We start from the raw sequence: 15408 nt of genomic DNA, 5'->3' as shown, positions 1-15408 counted from the left end.
CAGACACGCCTTTTTTCCCAAAACAAGCCCAAGCCTCTGGAAGCAGCCAGTACACCCGCGCTTTGGACCCTTTCAAGTGGTCCCTAGTAAGAGGTACTGCAGAAGGCCGCTCGCATAGCTGTGAGTTTACTGTTGTCTTCCACGGTTAAGGCAGAGGGTTTTCTTGAGGGGCACTGACAAATTGCCTTTCAGCATTCCCCTGCAGCATGCCTGTACAGAAGTGGAAGGCCGTGTCAAAGCACACTGCTGAAATAAAAAGTCTTACAAAAAATTTTAAAATTCACCTATAAAGAACAGTATCTTCATGTTTTCTTCTTTCTTTCCAACACTGTAGAAGGCTTAAAGATTTCCTTTAAATTCATCCAGACTCCTTTAGAGTAAATGTTTTTGTAGGCAGCTTGTCTGTCATGAGGCTGCGACGTCAGGTGGTGGGAACACCAGTATCTTCTGGATTTATACCATTCGTTGGAAGTTTGGTTGGTTAAGGCCAAGTACAGATTGAAGCAGCAGTATGCACCCAGTACGAGCGTGAGAAGAATAACAAAACCAAGCATGAAGACAATCCTAGGAAAAGTCAAGAAAAGGTGCTGCAAAGAAAAGAAATAATACCTTAGTTAAAGAGCTGGAGCGCTGCATCACGGGGAGGCAGGCAGGCGACCACCGCAGCGCGCCAGCCGAAATGCATGTCCGTACGCACACGTAACTGCGCGGCCCCAGCCCCGACCCCGTCCAGCTCAGTGATGGCCCATTCCTGGCTGAATCTTTGAGTAAAGCGTAGAGATTCTGGAAATATTTCCTCACAAGCCTTGCTAATATGCTGGAGTATTTCTACACCCACCTATCTCTAAATGTTTCATACTGGAGTTTTGCATGTTTGTTTTTTGTTGGTTTTTTTTTTTTTTTTAAAATTAAAATAATTAATGCAGATCATCTGAAAACAAACTGCCAAATGAGGAGGCTACAATCTGGTATAGTTTCAGGTTTTGCTGACATGATGCAGCTTAAGCAGCTCTTTTCCGAGTTAAATTCCAGCACTGGGGAGCGGTAGTGGTACTGCCCAAACATGAGCAAACATTCCCTGACCAAGATCCCTTTGCAAGAGTCCAAGGCTGAAACATCTGTTGTCTAGGATGAGAAAAAGATAAAGCATTTGATGCTTTTCATAGAATCATAGAATCATAGAATGGTTAGGGTTGGCAGGGACCTTCAAAGCCCATCCAGTCCAGCCCCCCTGCAAGGAGCAGGGACATCCCTGACTAGGTCAGGTTGCTCAGAGCCTCATCCAGCCTGGCCTTGAACGTTTCCAGGGATGGGGCATCCACCACCTCTCTGGGCAACCTGTTCCAGTGTTCTATAACTCGCATCGTAAAAAATTTCTTCCTAATTTCTAATCTAAATCTACCCCCCTCTATTTAAAAACCATCACCTCTCGTCCTATCACAACAGGCCCTACTGAACAGCTTCTCCCCATCTTTCCTCTAGGCCCCCTTGAGGTACTGGAAGACCGCTATCAGGTCTCCCCGGAGCCTCCTCTTCTGCAGGCTGAACAGCCCCAACTCTCTCAGCCTGTCCTCATAAGAGAGGTGCTCCAGCCCTTTTATCATCTTCGTGGCCCTCCTCTGGACCTTCTCCAACTGCCCTACTACAGAAAGGAATGAGAGCACTGAAACGCAAATGACTCAAGTGCTAGAGAGGCTCAAAGTCACCCTTTGCTTATGCATGGCAGAAAATATTCATGTATCTAGACTGCAGGGTAGTAGGGTCCTGCTTTAACATCTCCACGAAGACATCTCAAGGATTGTCAACTGCTCCCTAAACGTTACTACAGTAGATGTCACTGGAACGTAAAGTCAGTCTTTATCAAACAGATCTGCTGAGTGAAAGCAGCTTGGAGATGGAAATCCAAAGAATGGGAGAGCGGAATGAAGTGCTGTGAGAAAAATCCCAAATTTTTCAAGTATTCTGCAGCGGCAGTTTTCTAAACTTCATTAGCTGTGTAAAGTTGATAAAAAAACCTGCAGTCTGTCCATGCCCTGCCTGTGAGAAGAGGTGGACTCACAACATTCCTGAAAGCAAAGACTGAGATAAATCTTTTTACAAGCTAATAATCGACAGTGTAAACCTACCTGAATGAGGAAGAGAATCTCAACAGCGTGCTCTTGTCCTTGGTCATCCACGTAACTCCCGTGCATCATATTTGACAGCAGCACCACTTGGATGAGAAACGCTGCTGTGATGACGGCCACGGTGGCAGCCATGGCAGCCAGCGTGGAGAGGTAAAGGAAGAAATACTTGGCATTGCAGGCACCGATGCAGTTGTTGACCCACACACAGTGGTGATCAAAACGATGTACACAGACGCCGCAGCAACCTGATGAGGAGTGAGTGACAAGACAGTTCAGTTATTTGGTTTTTTTAAGTAATCAATTTGATTTTTACAGTTTAGGATAGTTTTTCATCTGAAAAAAATCTAGGAATTATGGCCATGATTTAGCTGATAGCTTTTTAAGCAAACACATTCATTTCAATTGCGTATCATAAAAAAATCCCAATATTAAAACCAAATACATCTATTTAATTTCCTCTTTTATTCACCAAGACCGCAGCCCAAAGACTTAGGTTTCTCTGACAGTACTGCCTAGCAAAGCATATGAAAGGTAGAGACTGTAGCTCCCAGCTTTATTTTAGGTAACAGCAAATTCTGCAAGAGAAACACAAAATCCTGAACTCGGGCCTTGACAGATGATAGTTTTACACTTAATAACTTCTAGATGCTCAAAAGCTTGCCTGTTCCTGACCCCAGCGATACCCTTACAACTGGTAATTTCTGTGAGAAGAACTAGCAGCAAAACTTTCCACGGATGGGCAAAGGGCAGCTGCGATCCGGGACCCCAGTAAAGCGAACGCAATGCTGTGTGCATCGAGCTGGATAACAGAACGGACGTAGTGTGAACTGCAGTTACTGATGGAGAATGCATGTGGGGAGGTATTACTGTTACGCTTATCAAGGAAGTTAAGATCCTTACTGCAATGTTTTGATCTGGCTGGCTTCTCCATGTTGCAGGTAGGACACATGACGCCTTTCTGAAATAATACACCATCATATGCATAAATTTTAGCCAACGATGCATGGTTTGATTTTGTTATTATACCTGCGGAAGAAACAAGAAAAACAGTAAAAGTAATGGTGTTTGTAACGTTTTTAGGTTCCATTTTCAAACAGCTACAGCTCACAGTCAGCAGCAGCTTACCGGGATTGGCCCGGGAGCAGAGAACGAAGCAGCCCAGGTTGCCAGCCAGCAGCAGGTAGGGCAGCAGCAGGAGGAGGAGGGGGAACTGCAGCTCCCAGCAGTAAACAAGCACTTCCCACGTGTACTCCCCGTACACGGCAGCCTGCAAGGCTATGTGCAGGACAACAAACAGACAGCTCCTGTAACAGAAAGGGAACAGTCTATTTAATACTCAGCATCCCGACTAACCGGTCAAGTACGCTCAGAGGTGATCCGCAAAGACTTTCCAATGCAAGGAGACACCTCTTTTAGGTTTTCAGGCCAGCGTGGATTGCATATTAATAGTGTTTTCTCCATCCAATGGCTTCTCCCTCTCTTCTTCCCACATACACGCCTTTAAATATGCCAGCTAAATTAGCTTCCATTATTGCGCTGTCCTTTGGATTTTTTTCCAGCAGCAGACTCAAGTACAAAGCACCCTTGGTGCTCACAAAACGTGCCACAGCAACAGGCCACAAAACGGTCTGCCAGAAGACATTTGCTGTGTGCTGCTCCAAAAGCAAAGGAAACCCTAGTAAAAGGTAATCTTAAAACCCCTGTAATGTAAGCAGCTGTCAGGAAATCAGCGTGGCAGGAGGTTAGCACTGGCAAACACTACTTCGGCAGACTGCTCCTGCGAGGCACGGTGCGCAGCCGTTCGGCACGCAGGTCTGTCTGGGACGCATCAGACTGAGCAACGACTTCCAGCAGCCTGCCAAACAGATAAGCCGGGCGTTAGGAAAGCAGCGTTCACTCCCTGCAGCTCTCTGCGTTACGCATAAGTTTGCTAGACTTCTATTATGAGTTTTAAATAACTAGCCATGTGTATTTTACTACAGCGGGAAATCCGTTGCAGACAAGCTCTCCTCTGCTGCTCTCTCCTACACCGTTCCTGCGTGCAATCCAGCAGGATCCTGCGGAGTCTCCTCTCAGCTGCAGGGCTACAAGAAGATACCCTCAAGTGCTGCACCTCAGCGGACGTCTGCATAAACTGAAAAATCTCTCGCTTGAACGAGGCGACGCAGCCAACGGGCGTGGGGGAGGATTAAAGTGTCTCCAGCGCGCAGGACAGTGTAGCAACGACAACTACACCAGGCTCACCAGATACCTGCTCTGCTGCTGACTGCACGTCTGGCAGCGCAACCACTCTCCCCTGGGCTGCGTTAACTCAACAGCAGAGAACCTGCACAGCGGGCAACAGAACAACTGCAGCACAGGCATTCAGCGGCGGTTGGATGTTACGCCCCTGAAGCCTCTGTCATGCTGCAGCTGCTGTCCCCAGAGGAAAGGTATTTAAAGTGCTCCTGAAGCAGATCCTAAAGCACCAAAATTTACAGGACAAATGCTGCAAAGTTCACCTCAACACAGCGGGCTGCACATTGGCAGCTGCGCAGCTTCCCCATGAGCCACCTGGACATCCAGGCTGCTGGACTAAGACTAATGGGATCGAGGGAGAGGACGGGAGCACTGGCTCTGTCTAAACTCATTCTGCAGCTGCCAGACAGTCTGTGGTAATTCCCTCATGGATGCAGTCTCCCCCCAGTGTGATCAACGTCTGTTACACTGGAAGCTGCTGAGCCACATGATCTTTATTTGTCAACATGTTCAAATATTTCAGGGAACCATCTTGCCAACAATAAGCAAGGAACAGAAAGAGCAGCCTGACAGACCTTAAAGAGAATCCCCAACAAGCACTCCTAACAAAGAGAGAATATCTAAGCTCTGATGGTGGCAGGAGGTCACCCACAGTGGTCAGAAATACTAGTGAGAAATCATGACAAAAGCATTTTTTAAAAGTGCAATACCTTGTGTGGAAGAGCCTGTGAAGCGCCCTGTGTGTCACCCTCTGGAGCTGCGTGGGGATTACAAGTGCCAATACCTGAAGCAAATGAAAACACCGTGTTATCGGAACCGCACATCGCTTCTGCCCCGTGGAGCGTTCAAACAAAAACATGTCACCCAGTTCCTCAGTTACATATCTCTGCACCCGTGTCACCAGGGAGGAAGCTCATCTTCAGCGACTGAGCTCCTGAGAACACAGGCAAGCGTGTTGCTGGGGTTTTCAAAATGGGAGCGAGGTTCCACATTCTCGGAAGCGCAGAAGGCTCAAACGTACGTATCTGGGTCAATGTGTGAAAGTTATAAGGAGCTTGTGTCGGGTTACAGACCGGGTAACTGGTTAAGCAGGGATAGAACTGAGCAATTTCTGAACTGCAATATGCTTCATCAGGACATCTGACAGATGCAAGTGGAGATAAGCTCGGGGATAAAGCCTGCTGTCCTCTAGAAAAAGGAAAAAAAAACCCAAACACAAACCCCTAAACCAACCAAAAGCCAGCCAACCAAACTCCACCAAAACCAACCCTCCCCTCCCAGTTTCCTCAACGACAGCCATGATCCAGTCTGACAACTCCAGGTCTATCTCACCGCCGTTTCAAAACCAGCTAGACACGATGAGGAGGAAACCTGCCTGCCTTCCTTCAGTGAAATCCTCAGCAATGGCCTGTGACTGCGGAATCGTTTGACTCTGCTGCTCAGGAGATGACAGGTCTCTATAGCAACACGCTGCTCCATCAGTGGCGGAGGAATTAGAGCAGCTGAGCCTATTTCTAGCTGACATGGAAAGAAAATATGCAGCGAGAGCTTCTTGTCTCAGATGCGAAAGACCAGAAGGCAAAAAGCATATGTGGAGCTGAGAGGATGTTAAATATTTTTCTGTTAACTGGTACGCCTGCCATCAGCAATGCAAATGACAAGTCTTTTTAAGAAGAGGCTGGGTACTGCAAGGGGAAACACGTAACTAGACAGGAAAGCAACCTGCAGGCCACGGCAGAATTCAAATTTAAGTTACCTGTACGCGCGTTAGTACAGTCTAACATCACATTCAGCTGCCACTGTTCCCCCACACAGCACAGCAATCCCCTGCACTTCAGCCACTCCTCGCTCCAAAGGAAAAGGCTCTCCCGAACACGCCTTGTGCTCGCGGTGGCGACGGAAGCAGGAGGGAACGAGACCTGCGCCACGAACACAACCACCTCGCACAACCCAGCCGCCGGCGGCGCGCGAAACGGGCTGCGGGCGGACGCCGACGCGCCACAGAGCTCGGGACAGCCGTGCTCTGCGCAGGTTTGTGAGTTCACGCTGCTCACAATGAACACTGTAAAGGATCTTCCAGAAGCGCAGCCAAACAATTTCAACAAACTTCCAGGCTTACATGTCTCGCTAATTACCATCAGAAATGAATTTAAAATACAGTGTCTAGAGAAACTACTTAGGAGTACCTATACTTATTTAATGTGTGCCAGTATCGACTGCATTTCTCCAGAGAGAGACTCTGCATCACAGCAGCATTTAATTGCTGATTGTTACACCAGTTTCATGGAAGCAGCTATTAAGAAACACAGGAAAAGAATAAATTTCTCTGCATAATGATCTGCATGGCTATAAAGCAAAATGAAAAGAAAGCGTAACACTATTAGCAAAAATCAAAGTCTGTTTAGACACGTGTAAACAATGTGAAATATTATTTACAATTTAAAGAATTCTCTTATCCTTTCCCTTCCAAGAATGCTACACCTTTTTTTTTTCCTTCTTCATTCAGACAAAGCCCAACAGACAGAAAAATAAGCTAGTGCCTTTTCAATTCACTTCCTGTTTTTAGAATAAAATGCCAATTCTTAATCCTCCTTTAAAGCTCTTCATTCCTCCCTCTTTCTTAGGAAACAACAGCCCACAGCATTATTATAGACTCACATTAAAGCACTTCCCCTAAAATATTTGCTACCCGTTATAATTCCCTCCCTATTTTAATCCTCAAACCTCCCCTCACCTTCTTCCCCTTAACGACAGCAGCAAACACCGCAAAACTGCAAACACCTGGGGCCTCATTATGATCTCATTTCTCCAAGCTGATGTGTTACGCTGTCACTGAGCAACGCACTTTTAGCATCACGAGACGTTCCATCTTTACTGCTGCGTGCGGTGACTGCAGCTGGCCAGTCTGGCACGCGCAGGAACCGGAGCTGTGAGGTGCAAAGGGTTTTTTACGACCTGCTTGGGCAGGATCTCAGCAGCTGAAAGGCAGCGTGTTTCTATTTCCAGTCCCAACTAGCACTTGAGAGCAGTTGTTACAGTAGGATGGAATATGGTATGCGCCATATCAGCGCTCTAACCACACACACTTATTTTTTAAATACGCCGATTTTAGCACGATGAACCAGGGCAGAACACCACAACGGGGGCTGAGCAGCGCTCGGAAAGCTCACTTCTTTACCTGGCTTGCACCACTGACACTTCTCGAGAGAAAACTCCCTTTCCTTCCCGAGCAGGTACAGAGCAGAGCAGCAGCAGCCAGGACAAAACACAAGTAAATCAGGAACAGGGTCAGAAAATCCATCCCGAGCCCTGCAACGCAACAGAAGCGGCTTGTTAGTGCCCGCTGCTGCCGGGCCTCTGCAGCGGCGCCGGGGCCTAGCCGGGGCCTAGCCCTGCCTCGCACGGAGGGCAGAATGGCCAAGCCGCAGGGAGGGAGCGGCTCAGGGCCCAGCCAGCGCACCCAACCTCCCACCGGGAGCACGGCACCGATGGCACCGGTTTATGTGTTTCTGCGGGCCCTGCGACACGGGCCAGGCCAGGCGGGGGCCCTGCGGCCCCCAGCCCCCGCGCAGCAGGAGCCCGAGGGGGGACACAGGCGGGGCCTGCGAGGGGGTCGGTCCGCAGCCCCGGGGACACCGGGCGGGAGGGCACCGGTCCCGGGGGGTGACGGGGGGCGGACGGACCCCCCTCAGCACCGGGAGCCGCCCCCCCCCCCCGCAGCCGGCGGCACACTCACCGCCAGCCCTCCGCCCAGGCCGGCTAATCGATCGCCGAGCCCCCCGCCGCGGCCGCTCGGGGCTCCGCTGGCGGCGGAAGGGCCTGTCGCAGCCGGAAGCGGGGAGCGGTAGAGCCGCAGGGCTGGCGGCCGCCCCCGGGGACCGGTACCGCGGCCCGGCCGGCCCGCTCCGCCCCAGCCGTTCAGAAGTTCCGTTTCCACGGGCGGCCCCTCGCCAGCCGGTGTCCGTCACCGGGCCGGTCTTGCCCAGGGTGCTCCCGGGAGGGGCCCGTTCCCCGGGCTGACGGGAGCCGGCAGCCGGTGTCCGGATGGGGCTGCCACGGGCAGCGCACCGGGAAGCGTCGCCGAGTCGGGCGAGAACTCAGCCGTCGGTTCCTGAAGGGGCTGAGGCCGTTGGGAGCCGCTCGTCCGGCCGCCTTCCTTCCTCCGCAGCAGAAAGCGGGGATACGGCAGCAGAAATAAAAGTGAAGCCGTTTTTATAAATCCCGGAGTTGTGCGTGGGGTTCCTGTGCTGCTGGGCAGCTCGTTACCGGCCCAGCCGGCTGCGCTCGGCCTGCTGTTTCCTTCTGTTTGCACAGGGTCTGTGTACCTGCCCGCCGGCGCGGCCCGGCCTGTGCGATTTCTTGGGAATCTGCAAAAATTAATGCAGATTTGTTGCCTTTGGCGAAACCTTCCCTTAAGCAAAATCCTTTTGCCTTCCGCGGGAGCCCTGAGCGTTGCGTTACCCGTTAAGAGGGAGCCTGCTGTCACGCCGCCGCGCCCCACGGGCTGTAGGGACCAGGGGTGCGTCGGTACCCGCAGGGATCTCGCCTGGAACCGCGCTGAAGCGGCAGGAGATAAAGCCCTGTGCCGGTTCCTTACGCGGCGGCTGACAACTGAAACCGTCCCGGCGCGATCCGTGCTCTCCGGAGCGCCGCTAATGAGCGGCCGATTGGGTTACGGTGCCCGGGTGGAATTTGCCATAGAAACTCGGCCGGTTGCTGCCGCCAGGTAACTGATCCAAAAGCTTGGAAGCTGCTGTGGTGATTTGGCAGCTCTGGGGCCCGGTCTGCCGCCGGCTGGATCTCGGGCCCGACAGGTAAGCCCTGCGAGGGGGGCTGGGGCCGCTTTGGCACCGAGAAGAAATTAATCGGCTTGGTCAGGAGACGCGGCGGCAGGAGGCGAGGTTGGGTTTCAGGAAGATCTTTTTTTCCCTGGTAAGTTCTTGGCCCCCAACGCACCAAACCAGAACCTGAGAGAGAGAAATGCAGCCAAAATATTGCCGGGGCACAGCTATCCTAGAGTGCAGCCCGAGGCACTTTGCTCCTGCTAGAGGACATCGTGAAAAAGCCATTTTTTTCCCTTCCTACTGATACGGCAAAATTTCCGTACCGCTCCAGGTACAGCCGTAGGTTTGTCTGGGACGTTGGATGTAACCTGGCAAGCTTGCCAGCACAGAAGGGGCCCTGGGATGGGGGGCTGGCGGCAGCGTGGGTGCGAGGCGGTTTGTTTTTCTGCGGGCAGACGGGCAGGGTTGGTGTGCCGCGGTCCCTGCGCACAGCGCGGAGCTGCCTGCGCTACCGGCGGGAGCTGCGCCGGCACCGGCGTGGAGCTCCGTCCACCCTTAGCGGCCTTGCAGGCTGTGCTCAAGGACAAAACAGCCAGCAAACGCTTTAATTGTAGGTTGAGCCTGAGAGAAATGCAGCTGATTCAATCCCAGTGCTGTGAAAATGACCGAAAAGTCTTGTCTGATCAAAGTCTAGCAGAGGGTCTTCAAGGAAGCAATCTTTTCATTCGCTTGGAATCCCGTAACTGATTTCTTGCGGGGATTGAAATTCACTGTCAGTGTTTTAAAGTACTCGAGTCACTTAAAAATGGAGAGAAAAGAAGCAATTACTTCACTTGCTAAGAAAAAAAACCCAAAAGACTATCCATTACAGTTTTTTCTGCCTGTCTGGGCAGTGAATAGCCCTGGTGTTTTGTCGGAAGGGATGTGCATTTCGGTGCTAACACGGGAGGGCAGTGCGTGCTCCCCCCAACGCGCACCCGCGGACCTCAGCCGCCGAGGAGGAGATGTGTGTTTGTGCAGAACCTGCGCGAGCCGAGCCACGTCCAGTCTGTAGCAGAACATCACCGACACCAGAGCCGGAGAGGAGCGGGGGGGGTCTCAGTCCCTCACAGCTGTGACACGTGTGGACACGAAGGGCATGAGCGAGAGGAAGACCCTCCACCGCATCGTGCTCACCTTTGGGTCGGGCAGAGCGGGTCCCTGCAGTTCCCCTTCCTAAGGCTTTACCCGATCCCATGTCAAGTCTCCCAGGTTTCCTGGAGAGGTCGTTTCCCATCCAGCCCGATGCTGCCGACAGCTCAGCCGTGCCGGTGCCGAGGGAATACCGGGTTGCTGTGTGGTCCGTGGTGGGACGCAGCAGCAGGATGTGTAATACCCTAAAACCTCTTAGCGCGCTAAGCCCTGGGATCCCTCAATGCTGAGGAAGCAGAGGAGAAAATCAGACACAGCAGCTTAACGGGGAGTGGGTGCCAGCGCGGGGGTCTCTGCTGTGAAGCGCTCTCAGCTGCTCCCCGCTGTGACGGCCCTCGCTGCCCTGCGCGGAGCAGCCTGGCTGGGGAGAGCTCTCCCGGCGAGCCCCACAAAAGTCAGTCCAGGCACCCAAATCCCTGCAGCAAACTGCGCATTGTTTGGCAGACACATACTCCCAGATTTTCTGGTTTCCCACCCAAATGGCCAGCAGCGGGGCCAGCAAGGTCTCAGCGCGCCCAGGTGCCGTTTGAGAGCGGCGGCAGCGCGTTGCATCTCTGCTCCTTCGCAAAGCGCCGTCTCTTCGCGTTTGCCTGTGGGGATAAGGGATTTCCCTCCATGGGCACTAATCTGTTTTACCTTCCCCCAGCTCCTAATTCCGCCCAGGTCTGCGGGCTCAGGTCAGCCCCACGCTCGGCCAGGACCAGCAGGGCAATTAGTCTGTCCGCCCTTCTCTTTGCCGTGGAGATAAAGTTAATTAGGAAGGGAAAAGGCAAGCGAGACCTTTCTGCGCGCCTGGCGCTGACTCAGAGCAGCTGGAAGGGCGCAGGGCTCCAGTAAGAAGTCCGGGAAGGGCCATTTCGCCCACTCCTGGACCAGTGTTACGCGCAAGGGCTGTGCCCCCAGCACCCCGGGGGCTGCAGCGAGGACGCGGGAGCAGGGGAGATGCCCCGGGGAGCCCGGCGGGTAGGTGGGATGCGCTTCCAGGGGCGATGGAGGAGAACCGAGAAGGCTTTGACCCCGTAGCGGGACAGACCCGCCGCAGTGAGAGCCCGCCAGGCTCGCTCCGATGGCTGCGGACTTCTGTAAGTGCTCGAGCCGCAGGGCGTGGAGGTGGAAGGGGGTGACGGCCGCTGCTCTGCCGGGCTTTGCCACGCAGCTCAGCCCAGAGCGGCGGCGCTGGGGCCGTCCCGGTGCTTACTGGGCTCTTGCTGGAGCCCTCAAAGCCCCTGCTCCGCAGCCCCCGGGACGCCCCGGCGTTCGCTCGCCGATGGATTTCATCCTGCTCTCGCCCCGTGCTTCACCCTCAGCGCTTCCCCTCCGGTCCTTGGCGTCTGTACCTGTTAACGTGGGCAACAGCTTTGTTTCCTCTTTAAATAATAACAATAATCCCTGATTTTTATGTTTTAATCAGCGCTGCTGCACAAAGGAGGACAAGAGTACCCTTGTAATGTTAGTGACAGCATTTTGCTTGGTTGTTTTTAGTGTTTCCTGATGAAGAAGGCCCTTCCAGTGCCCTCTGGAATTCAGCCTGTAGCTGTTTGCAGCAGCGGAGCGGGCTCAGGTTATTGATACGGATTATGAATACAGATTGCTGCAGTATTGCTGTTTTCCCTGCCCGTCCCCATGATTCTGCTCTCAGAGCAAGCTGGTCCGCATGATCTGTGCTGAAAATGGAGATGAGAAGAGTTCCCTTCATCTCCCTGGCCCATAATGGGGTATTAAACAACGTTTTCAGCGCTACGGAATTTTGACCAAGATTTCCCAGGTCTCACAGGAGCAGAGGAAATGTCTCTCGGTCCTTCAGACCGGAGCCCAGAGAGCCGAGCCACGCCGGCAGCAGTGAGGTGTGAAGGGATGGGCTGGCAGGAGCACGGACTGGAGCGAACTGGGACCCTCCGGGCTGCCCAGGCTGGGGGGGACGCACCAAGAGCCGGCTTTAGGCTGCCCCTGTGTTTGGGGCTTTCTGATCTGAGGAGCACAAAACTCCAGGTGTGTTCGTGAGGATGTTCTTTCTGAGTCCTCGTCGTCTCCGTAAGGTAATTTGCCCGGGTAAAATAGGCTGCGCTTCATTTTTGTAAATGCTTAACCTGTGTTAAGTAGCACAGATGGAATGAAGGTGAGTAAAAAGCATCTTCACAGACAGCTAAGATCAGATGAAGGGAAAACCTACATGTGAATTATTTTAGCAAGTGTCAGCGGACAGCAGAGGCACTTACACATCAGCGGCATCGGAAGGGCACCCAAGAGTGCTGCTTTCCCTGTGGCCAGCGAGCCACACAGATCAGCGGTCTGATTTACCCCGGGCAAAGACGAGTCCGGCAGATGTTTAGGGCTGCTGCGCCCGATTTCTCCTTGAGGATCCGTGGAGCCGGTCCCAGCCCTTCAAAGGAACCACAGAGAAATCAGTTTGAAAATCCTCGTCTTCGTATTTCAGGATGCTGTGGCCAGGTTAACGCTATGGGCAGGGCGTTTTGGCCTTTGCTGGGAGGGCACGCAGGGATACTCCCTGGAGGGCTGAGAGGATCTGGCAAATTCGAATGAATTTGCAGTAGTTTTGCAGTTGCAAACTGATAAAATATTGAGTATTGAGAAGAGCTGGTTAAAATAAGGCTGTCTTAAGTCATTGGATGATCTGTTCATTAACGTGACATGCCAGGGAAAGGAAATAATCGTTTGGCTAGACAAACTAAGAGGGGCAGGTGCCTAAACGCACCTCCGTGGGAGAGGGGGGTCCGGCAGGTGCCAGCGTCAGGTGAGACAAGGGCTGTGCCAGGCCACGGTCCGGGTGCCAGGGGCAGCCCCGACCCTTCCAGCCAACCCAGCTTCCCCACTGCTAATGGCGCTGGCACTGCCAGCAGCCTGACAATAGGAGAATAAAAGCTACTTTTTGGGAAATGTAGAGGAAAAGTGTCCGTCCTGCGGCATTTCTTCCCATGGCGGAGGGCACAGCACAGACCGGAGCCCCAACAACTGACGGGATCCACGTGGCATCTACAGGAGCTAACGTTAAGGATGCAAAAGGCACCACAACTCCTTTTTTTTTCCCCCTTCCTTCTTTTCCAGTTGCAACCATGCCGGCAACCAACCAGGGCTGGCCTGAGGCCTTCGGGTTCAGGATAAGCGGGACCGGTCCGTGCTACATCCTCTGGGTGCAGGAAGGCAGCAGTGCGGCGGCGGCGGGGCTGCGGCCGGGCGACGAGGTGCTGGAGATCGAGGGGCAGCCCGTCTCCTCCCTGGGCTGTGAGGCTCTGCTCGGGCTGGCCAGGCGCTGCGGCAACGTGCCCCCAAGCATCGGGGTGGTCTCCCGCCTGCAGCACGCCGACGTCCCCCCGGGTCCCCGAGGATGCTTTGGTTTCGAGCTGGCGAGCGGCAGCCCCCCGCGAGTGGCCAGCGTCAGCCCGGACTCGCCCGCCGCAGCCTGCGGGATCGAGCCGGGGGATTACGTGCTGGAAGTCAACGGGATGCCGGTGACGCTGCCGGAGGCGGCGGCCGCCCTGCTGGGGTCCTGCCACGGGCGATCCCTGCGGCTGGGGCTGCTGCGGCCGCAGCACGGGACCGGCACGCGGGACTCCATCCCCAACGCCGACGCCGTGCGCCAGGAGAGGAAGCAGAAAGCGCAGGAATTCAGCAAAAAGGTAAGGCCAGGGTGCGGGGCGAGCGTCTGGGGCTCAGGGCACCCCCTGCACCCAGTGGTGTGGAGGTTCCCCTGTAACAGCCTTTGGAGCGTGCTGGGCACGGGGGATGCTCCTGGCTCGGTCACAGGGCTGGGGCGCAGATTTGGGGCATCAGCAAAGGGTCTGATAATTACCTGTGTACCAATAACCCCTGGGAGAATGGGTGGATGCTGCAAAGAGCTAGGAGATCCTCTGGAGGTGACCCCACATCCTTATTCCTTTGCACTATGAGGGCGTGTGGGAACCTGTGGGGGCAGATCCCTCTCTCCCGCATGTCTGGATGTCCCGCCAAAGTTCCAGCGTGTTGTCCCGCAGACATTTTGGCTCTTACGTTGTTGCAAAGGGAAAACATCAATGTGATCACATCTTTATTGTGTTCCTGAAAGCTTCCTAGCAGGTCGTTTCCCAAACACATCACTTGTGCTAATTCTAAATTTGATCGTGGTTGTAGTTTCAATCTTTCTAATTTCCATTTCAAAGTAGCCTTTAAAATACTGTTATGAAAATAACAGTATTGGTCCTGAGCTGATGAGGGAACAAGACACTCATAACAAGATTTGTGGGTTTCAGCCGAATCCCCTTGGTCAGGTCCTGCCTTACGGAGTCACAAATATGCGCCGAGGTTTGGATTCGTAAGGCAGAGCACCGCGCATGACACAGACACCTGCTGATTACGGGAGATTAACAGGAGGATGAGGGGTTGTTCCACGCTGCCTCCATCTCACAAAAGTCCCATTAAACCACCTAAACGTTTCCGGGATGACGGCAGGAGAGCCCTTCTGAAGCAATCACGCGGGTGGCGATGCCGCGAGCCCCCACGGCGGCCCCTCTGCCTCCTCCCCTCCGCGCCGCCGCGATGGCCCCGGCCAGCCCGGGCAGAAGCGGGTCTGCAGGGCACGCGTGCCGCTGGCTCCCGGGCTGGAACGCAGCTCGGCTGGCAAACGCCTCTCTGGAGGGAGTTAACGGCACAGGTGTTTTAAGTGGCTTCATTTTTTTTAATGTAGAAAATAACGGAACCCAGCGGGGCGCCTTACCCCCTCATTTACCTGGGAGCTGGGTGCTGCTGGTGCCGGTGCCGTGAGCACCCAGTGCCTCCTGCCCATGCGTCGCAAGGCCGGCAGGTCGGGGGTACCGGTGCCTCGCATTTCGTGCCTGCGCTGCCCACTGGTCACTCGCAAGCCGGAGGCACGAAGGCTTTTCCCACCCTCATTCGTTTGGCACAACCCCTGTTCAAATCCCGCCTGGCAGTCAGACTGGCAGCGGTGGAGCCAGGGCTGGAGCCGGGCTGTGCCAGCCGAGCGTCCCGGCAGCCTGCGGGCATCGCCGGAAAGCGATGGAGTGAGCACGGTCTCGGTTCCAGGTCAACACCTCCTCTTGTCCGCTGAGCGCTTGGGG

General features: G+C 53.9%; 2 protein-coding genes across 4 annotated transcripts in view; one reads left to right on the top strand and one right to left on the bottom strand.

The window, feature by feature from the left end:
• Window positions 1-65: 65 nt before the first annotated feature.
• ZDHHC4 (zDHHC palmitoyltransferase 4) lies at window positions 66-8577 on the bottom strand. Of its 3 annotated transcripts, none has more exons than XM_086759876.1 (7): window positions 8101-8577; window positions 7543-7673; window positions 5075-5148; window positions 3252-3430; window positions 3027-3152; window positions 2127-2371; window positions 66-587 (listed from the first exon to the last, which is right to left on the bottom strand). In XM_086759876.1, the coding sequence occupies exons 2-7, from the start codon at window positions 7663-7665 to the stop codon at window positions 303-305; spliced, it is 1032 nt and encodes a 343-aa protein (XP_086616002.1). In that variant the 5' UTR covers window positions 7666-7673; window positions 8101-8577; the 3' UTR covers window positions 66-302. The 3 variants fall into 3 exon arrangements, with proteins under 3 accessions (XP_086616002.1, XP_086616003.1, XP_086616004.1); XM_086759877.1 differs by lacking the exon at window positions 8101-8577 and adding an exon at window positions 7825-8063; XM_086759878.1 differs by lacking the exon at window positions 8101-8577 and having other exon boundaries at window positions 320-564; window positions 7543-8063.
• Window positions 8578-11405: 2828 nt separating this feature from the next.
• Window positions 11406-15408, top strand: part of GRID2IP (Grid2 interacting protein) — a 35078-nt gene continuing 31075 nt past the window's right edge. The window contains exons 1-2 of the mRNA XM_086759790.1: window positions 11406-11421; window positions 13403-13974. Of these exons, the coding sequence (XP_086615916.1) occupies window positions 11406-11421; window positions 13403-13974 (588 nt within the window). The remainder of the gene's footprint in view (window positions 11422-13402; window positions 13975-15408) is intronic.

The sequence above is a fragment of the Chlamydotis macqueenii genome, chromosome 15 (assembly GCF_036417535.1).
Source record: "Chlamydotis macqueenii isolate bChlMac1 chromosome 15, bChlMac1.mat, whole genome shotgun sequence".
Classification (NCBI taxonomy): Eukaryota; Metazoa; Chordata; class Aves; order Otidiformes; family Otididae; genus Chlamydotis; species Chlamydotis macqueenii.
This window is presented reverse-complemented; position numbering and strand designations above follow the sequence as displayed.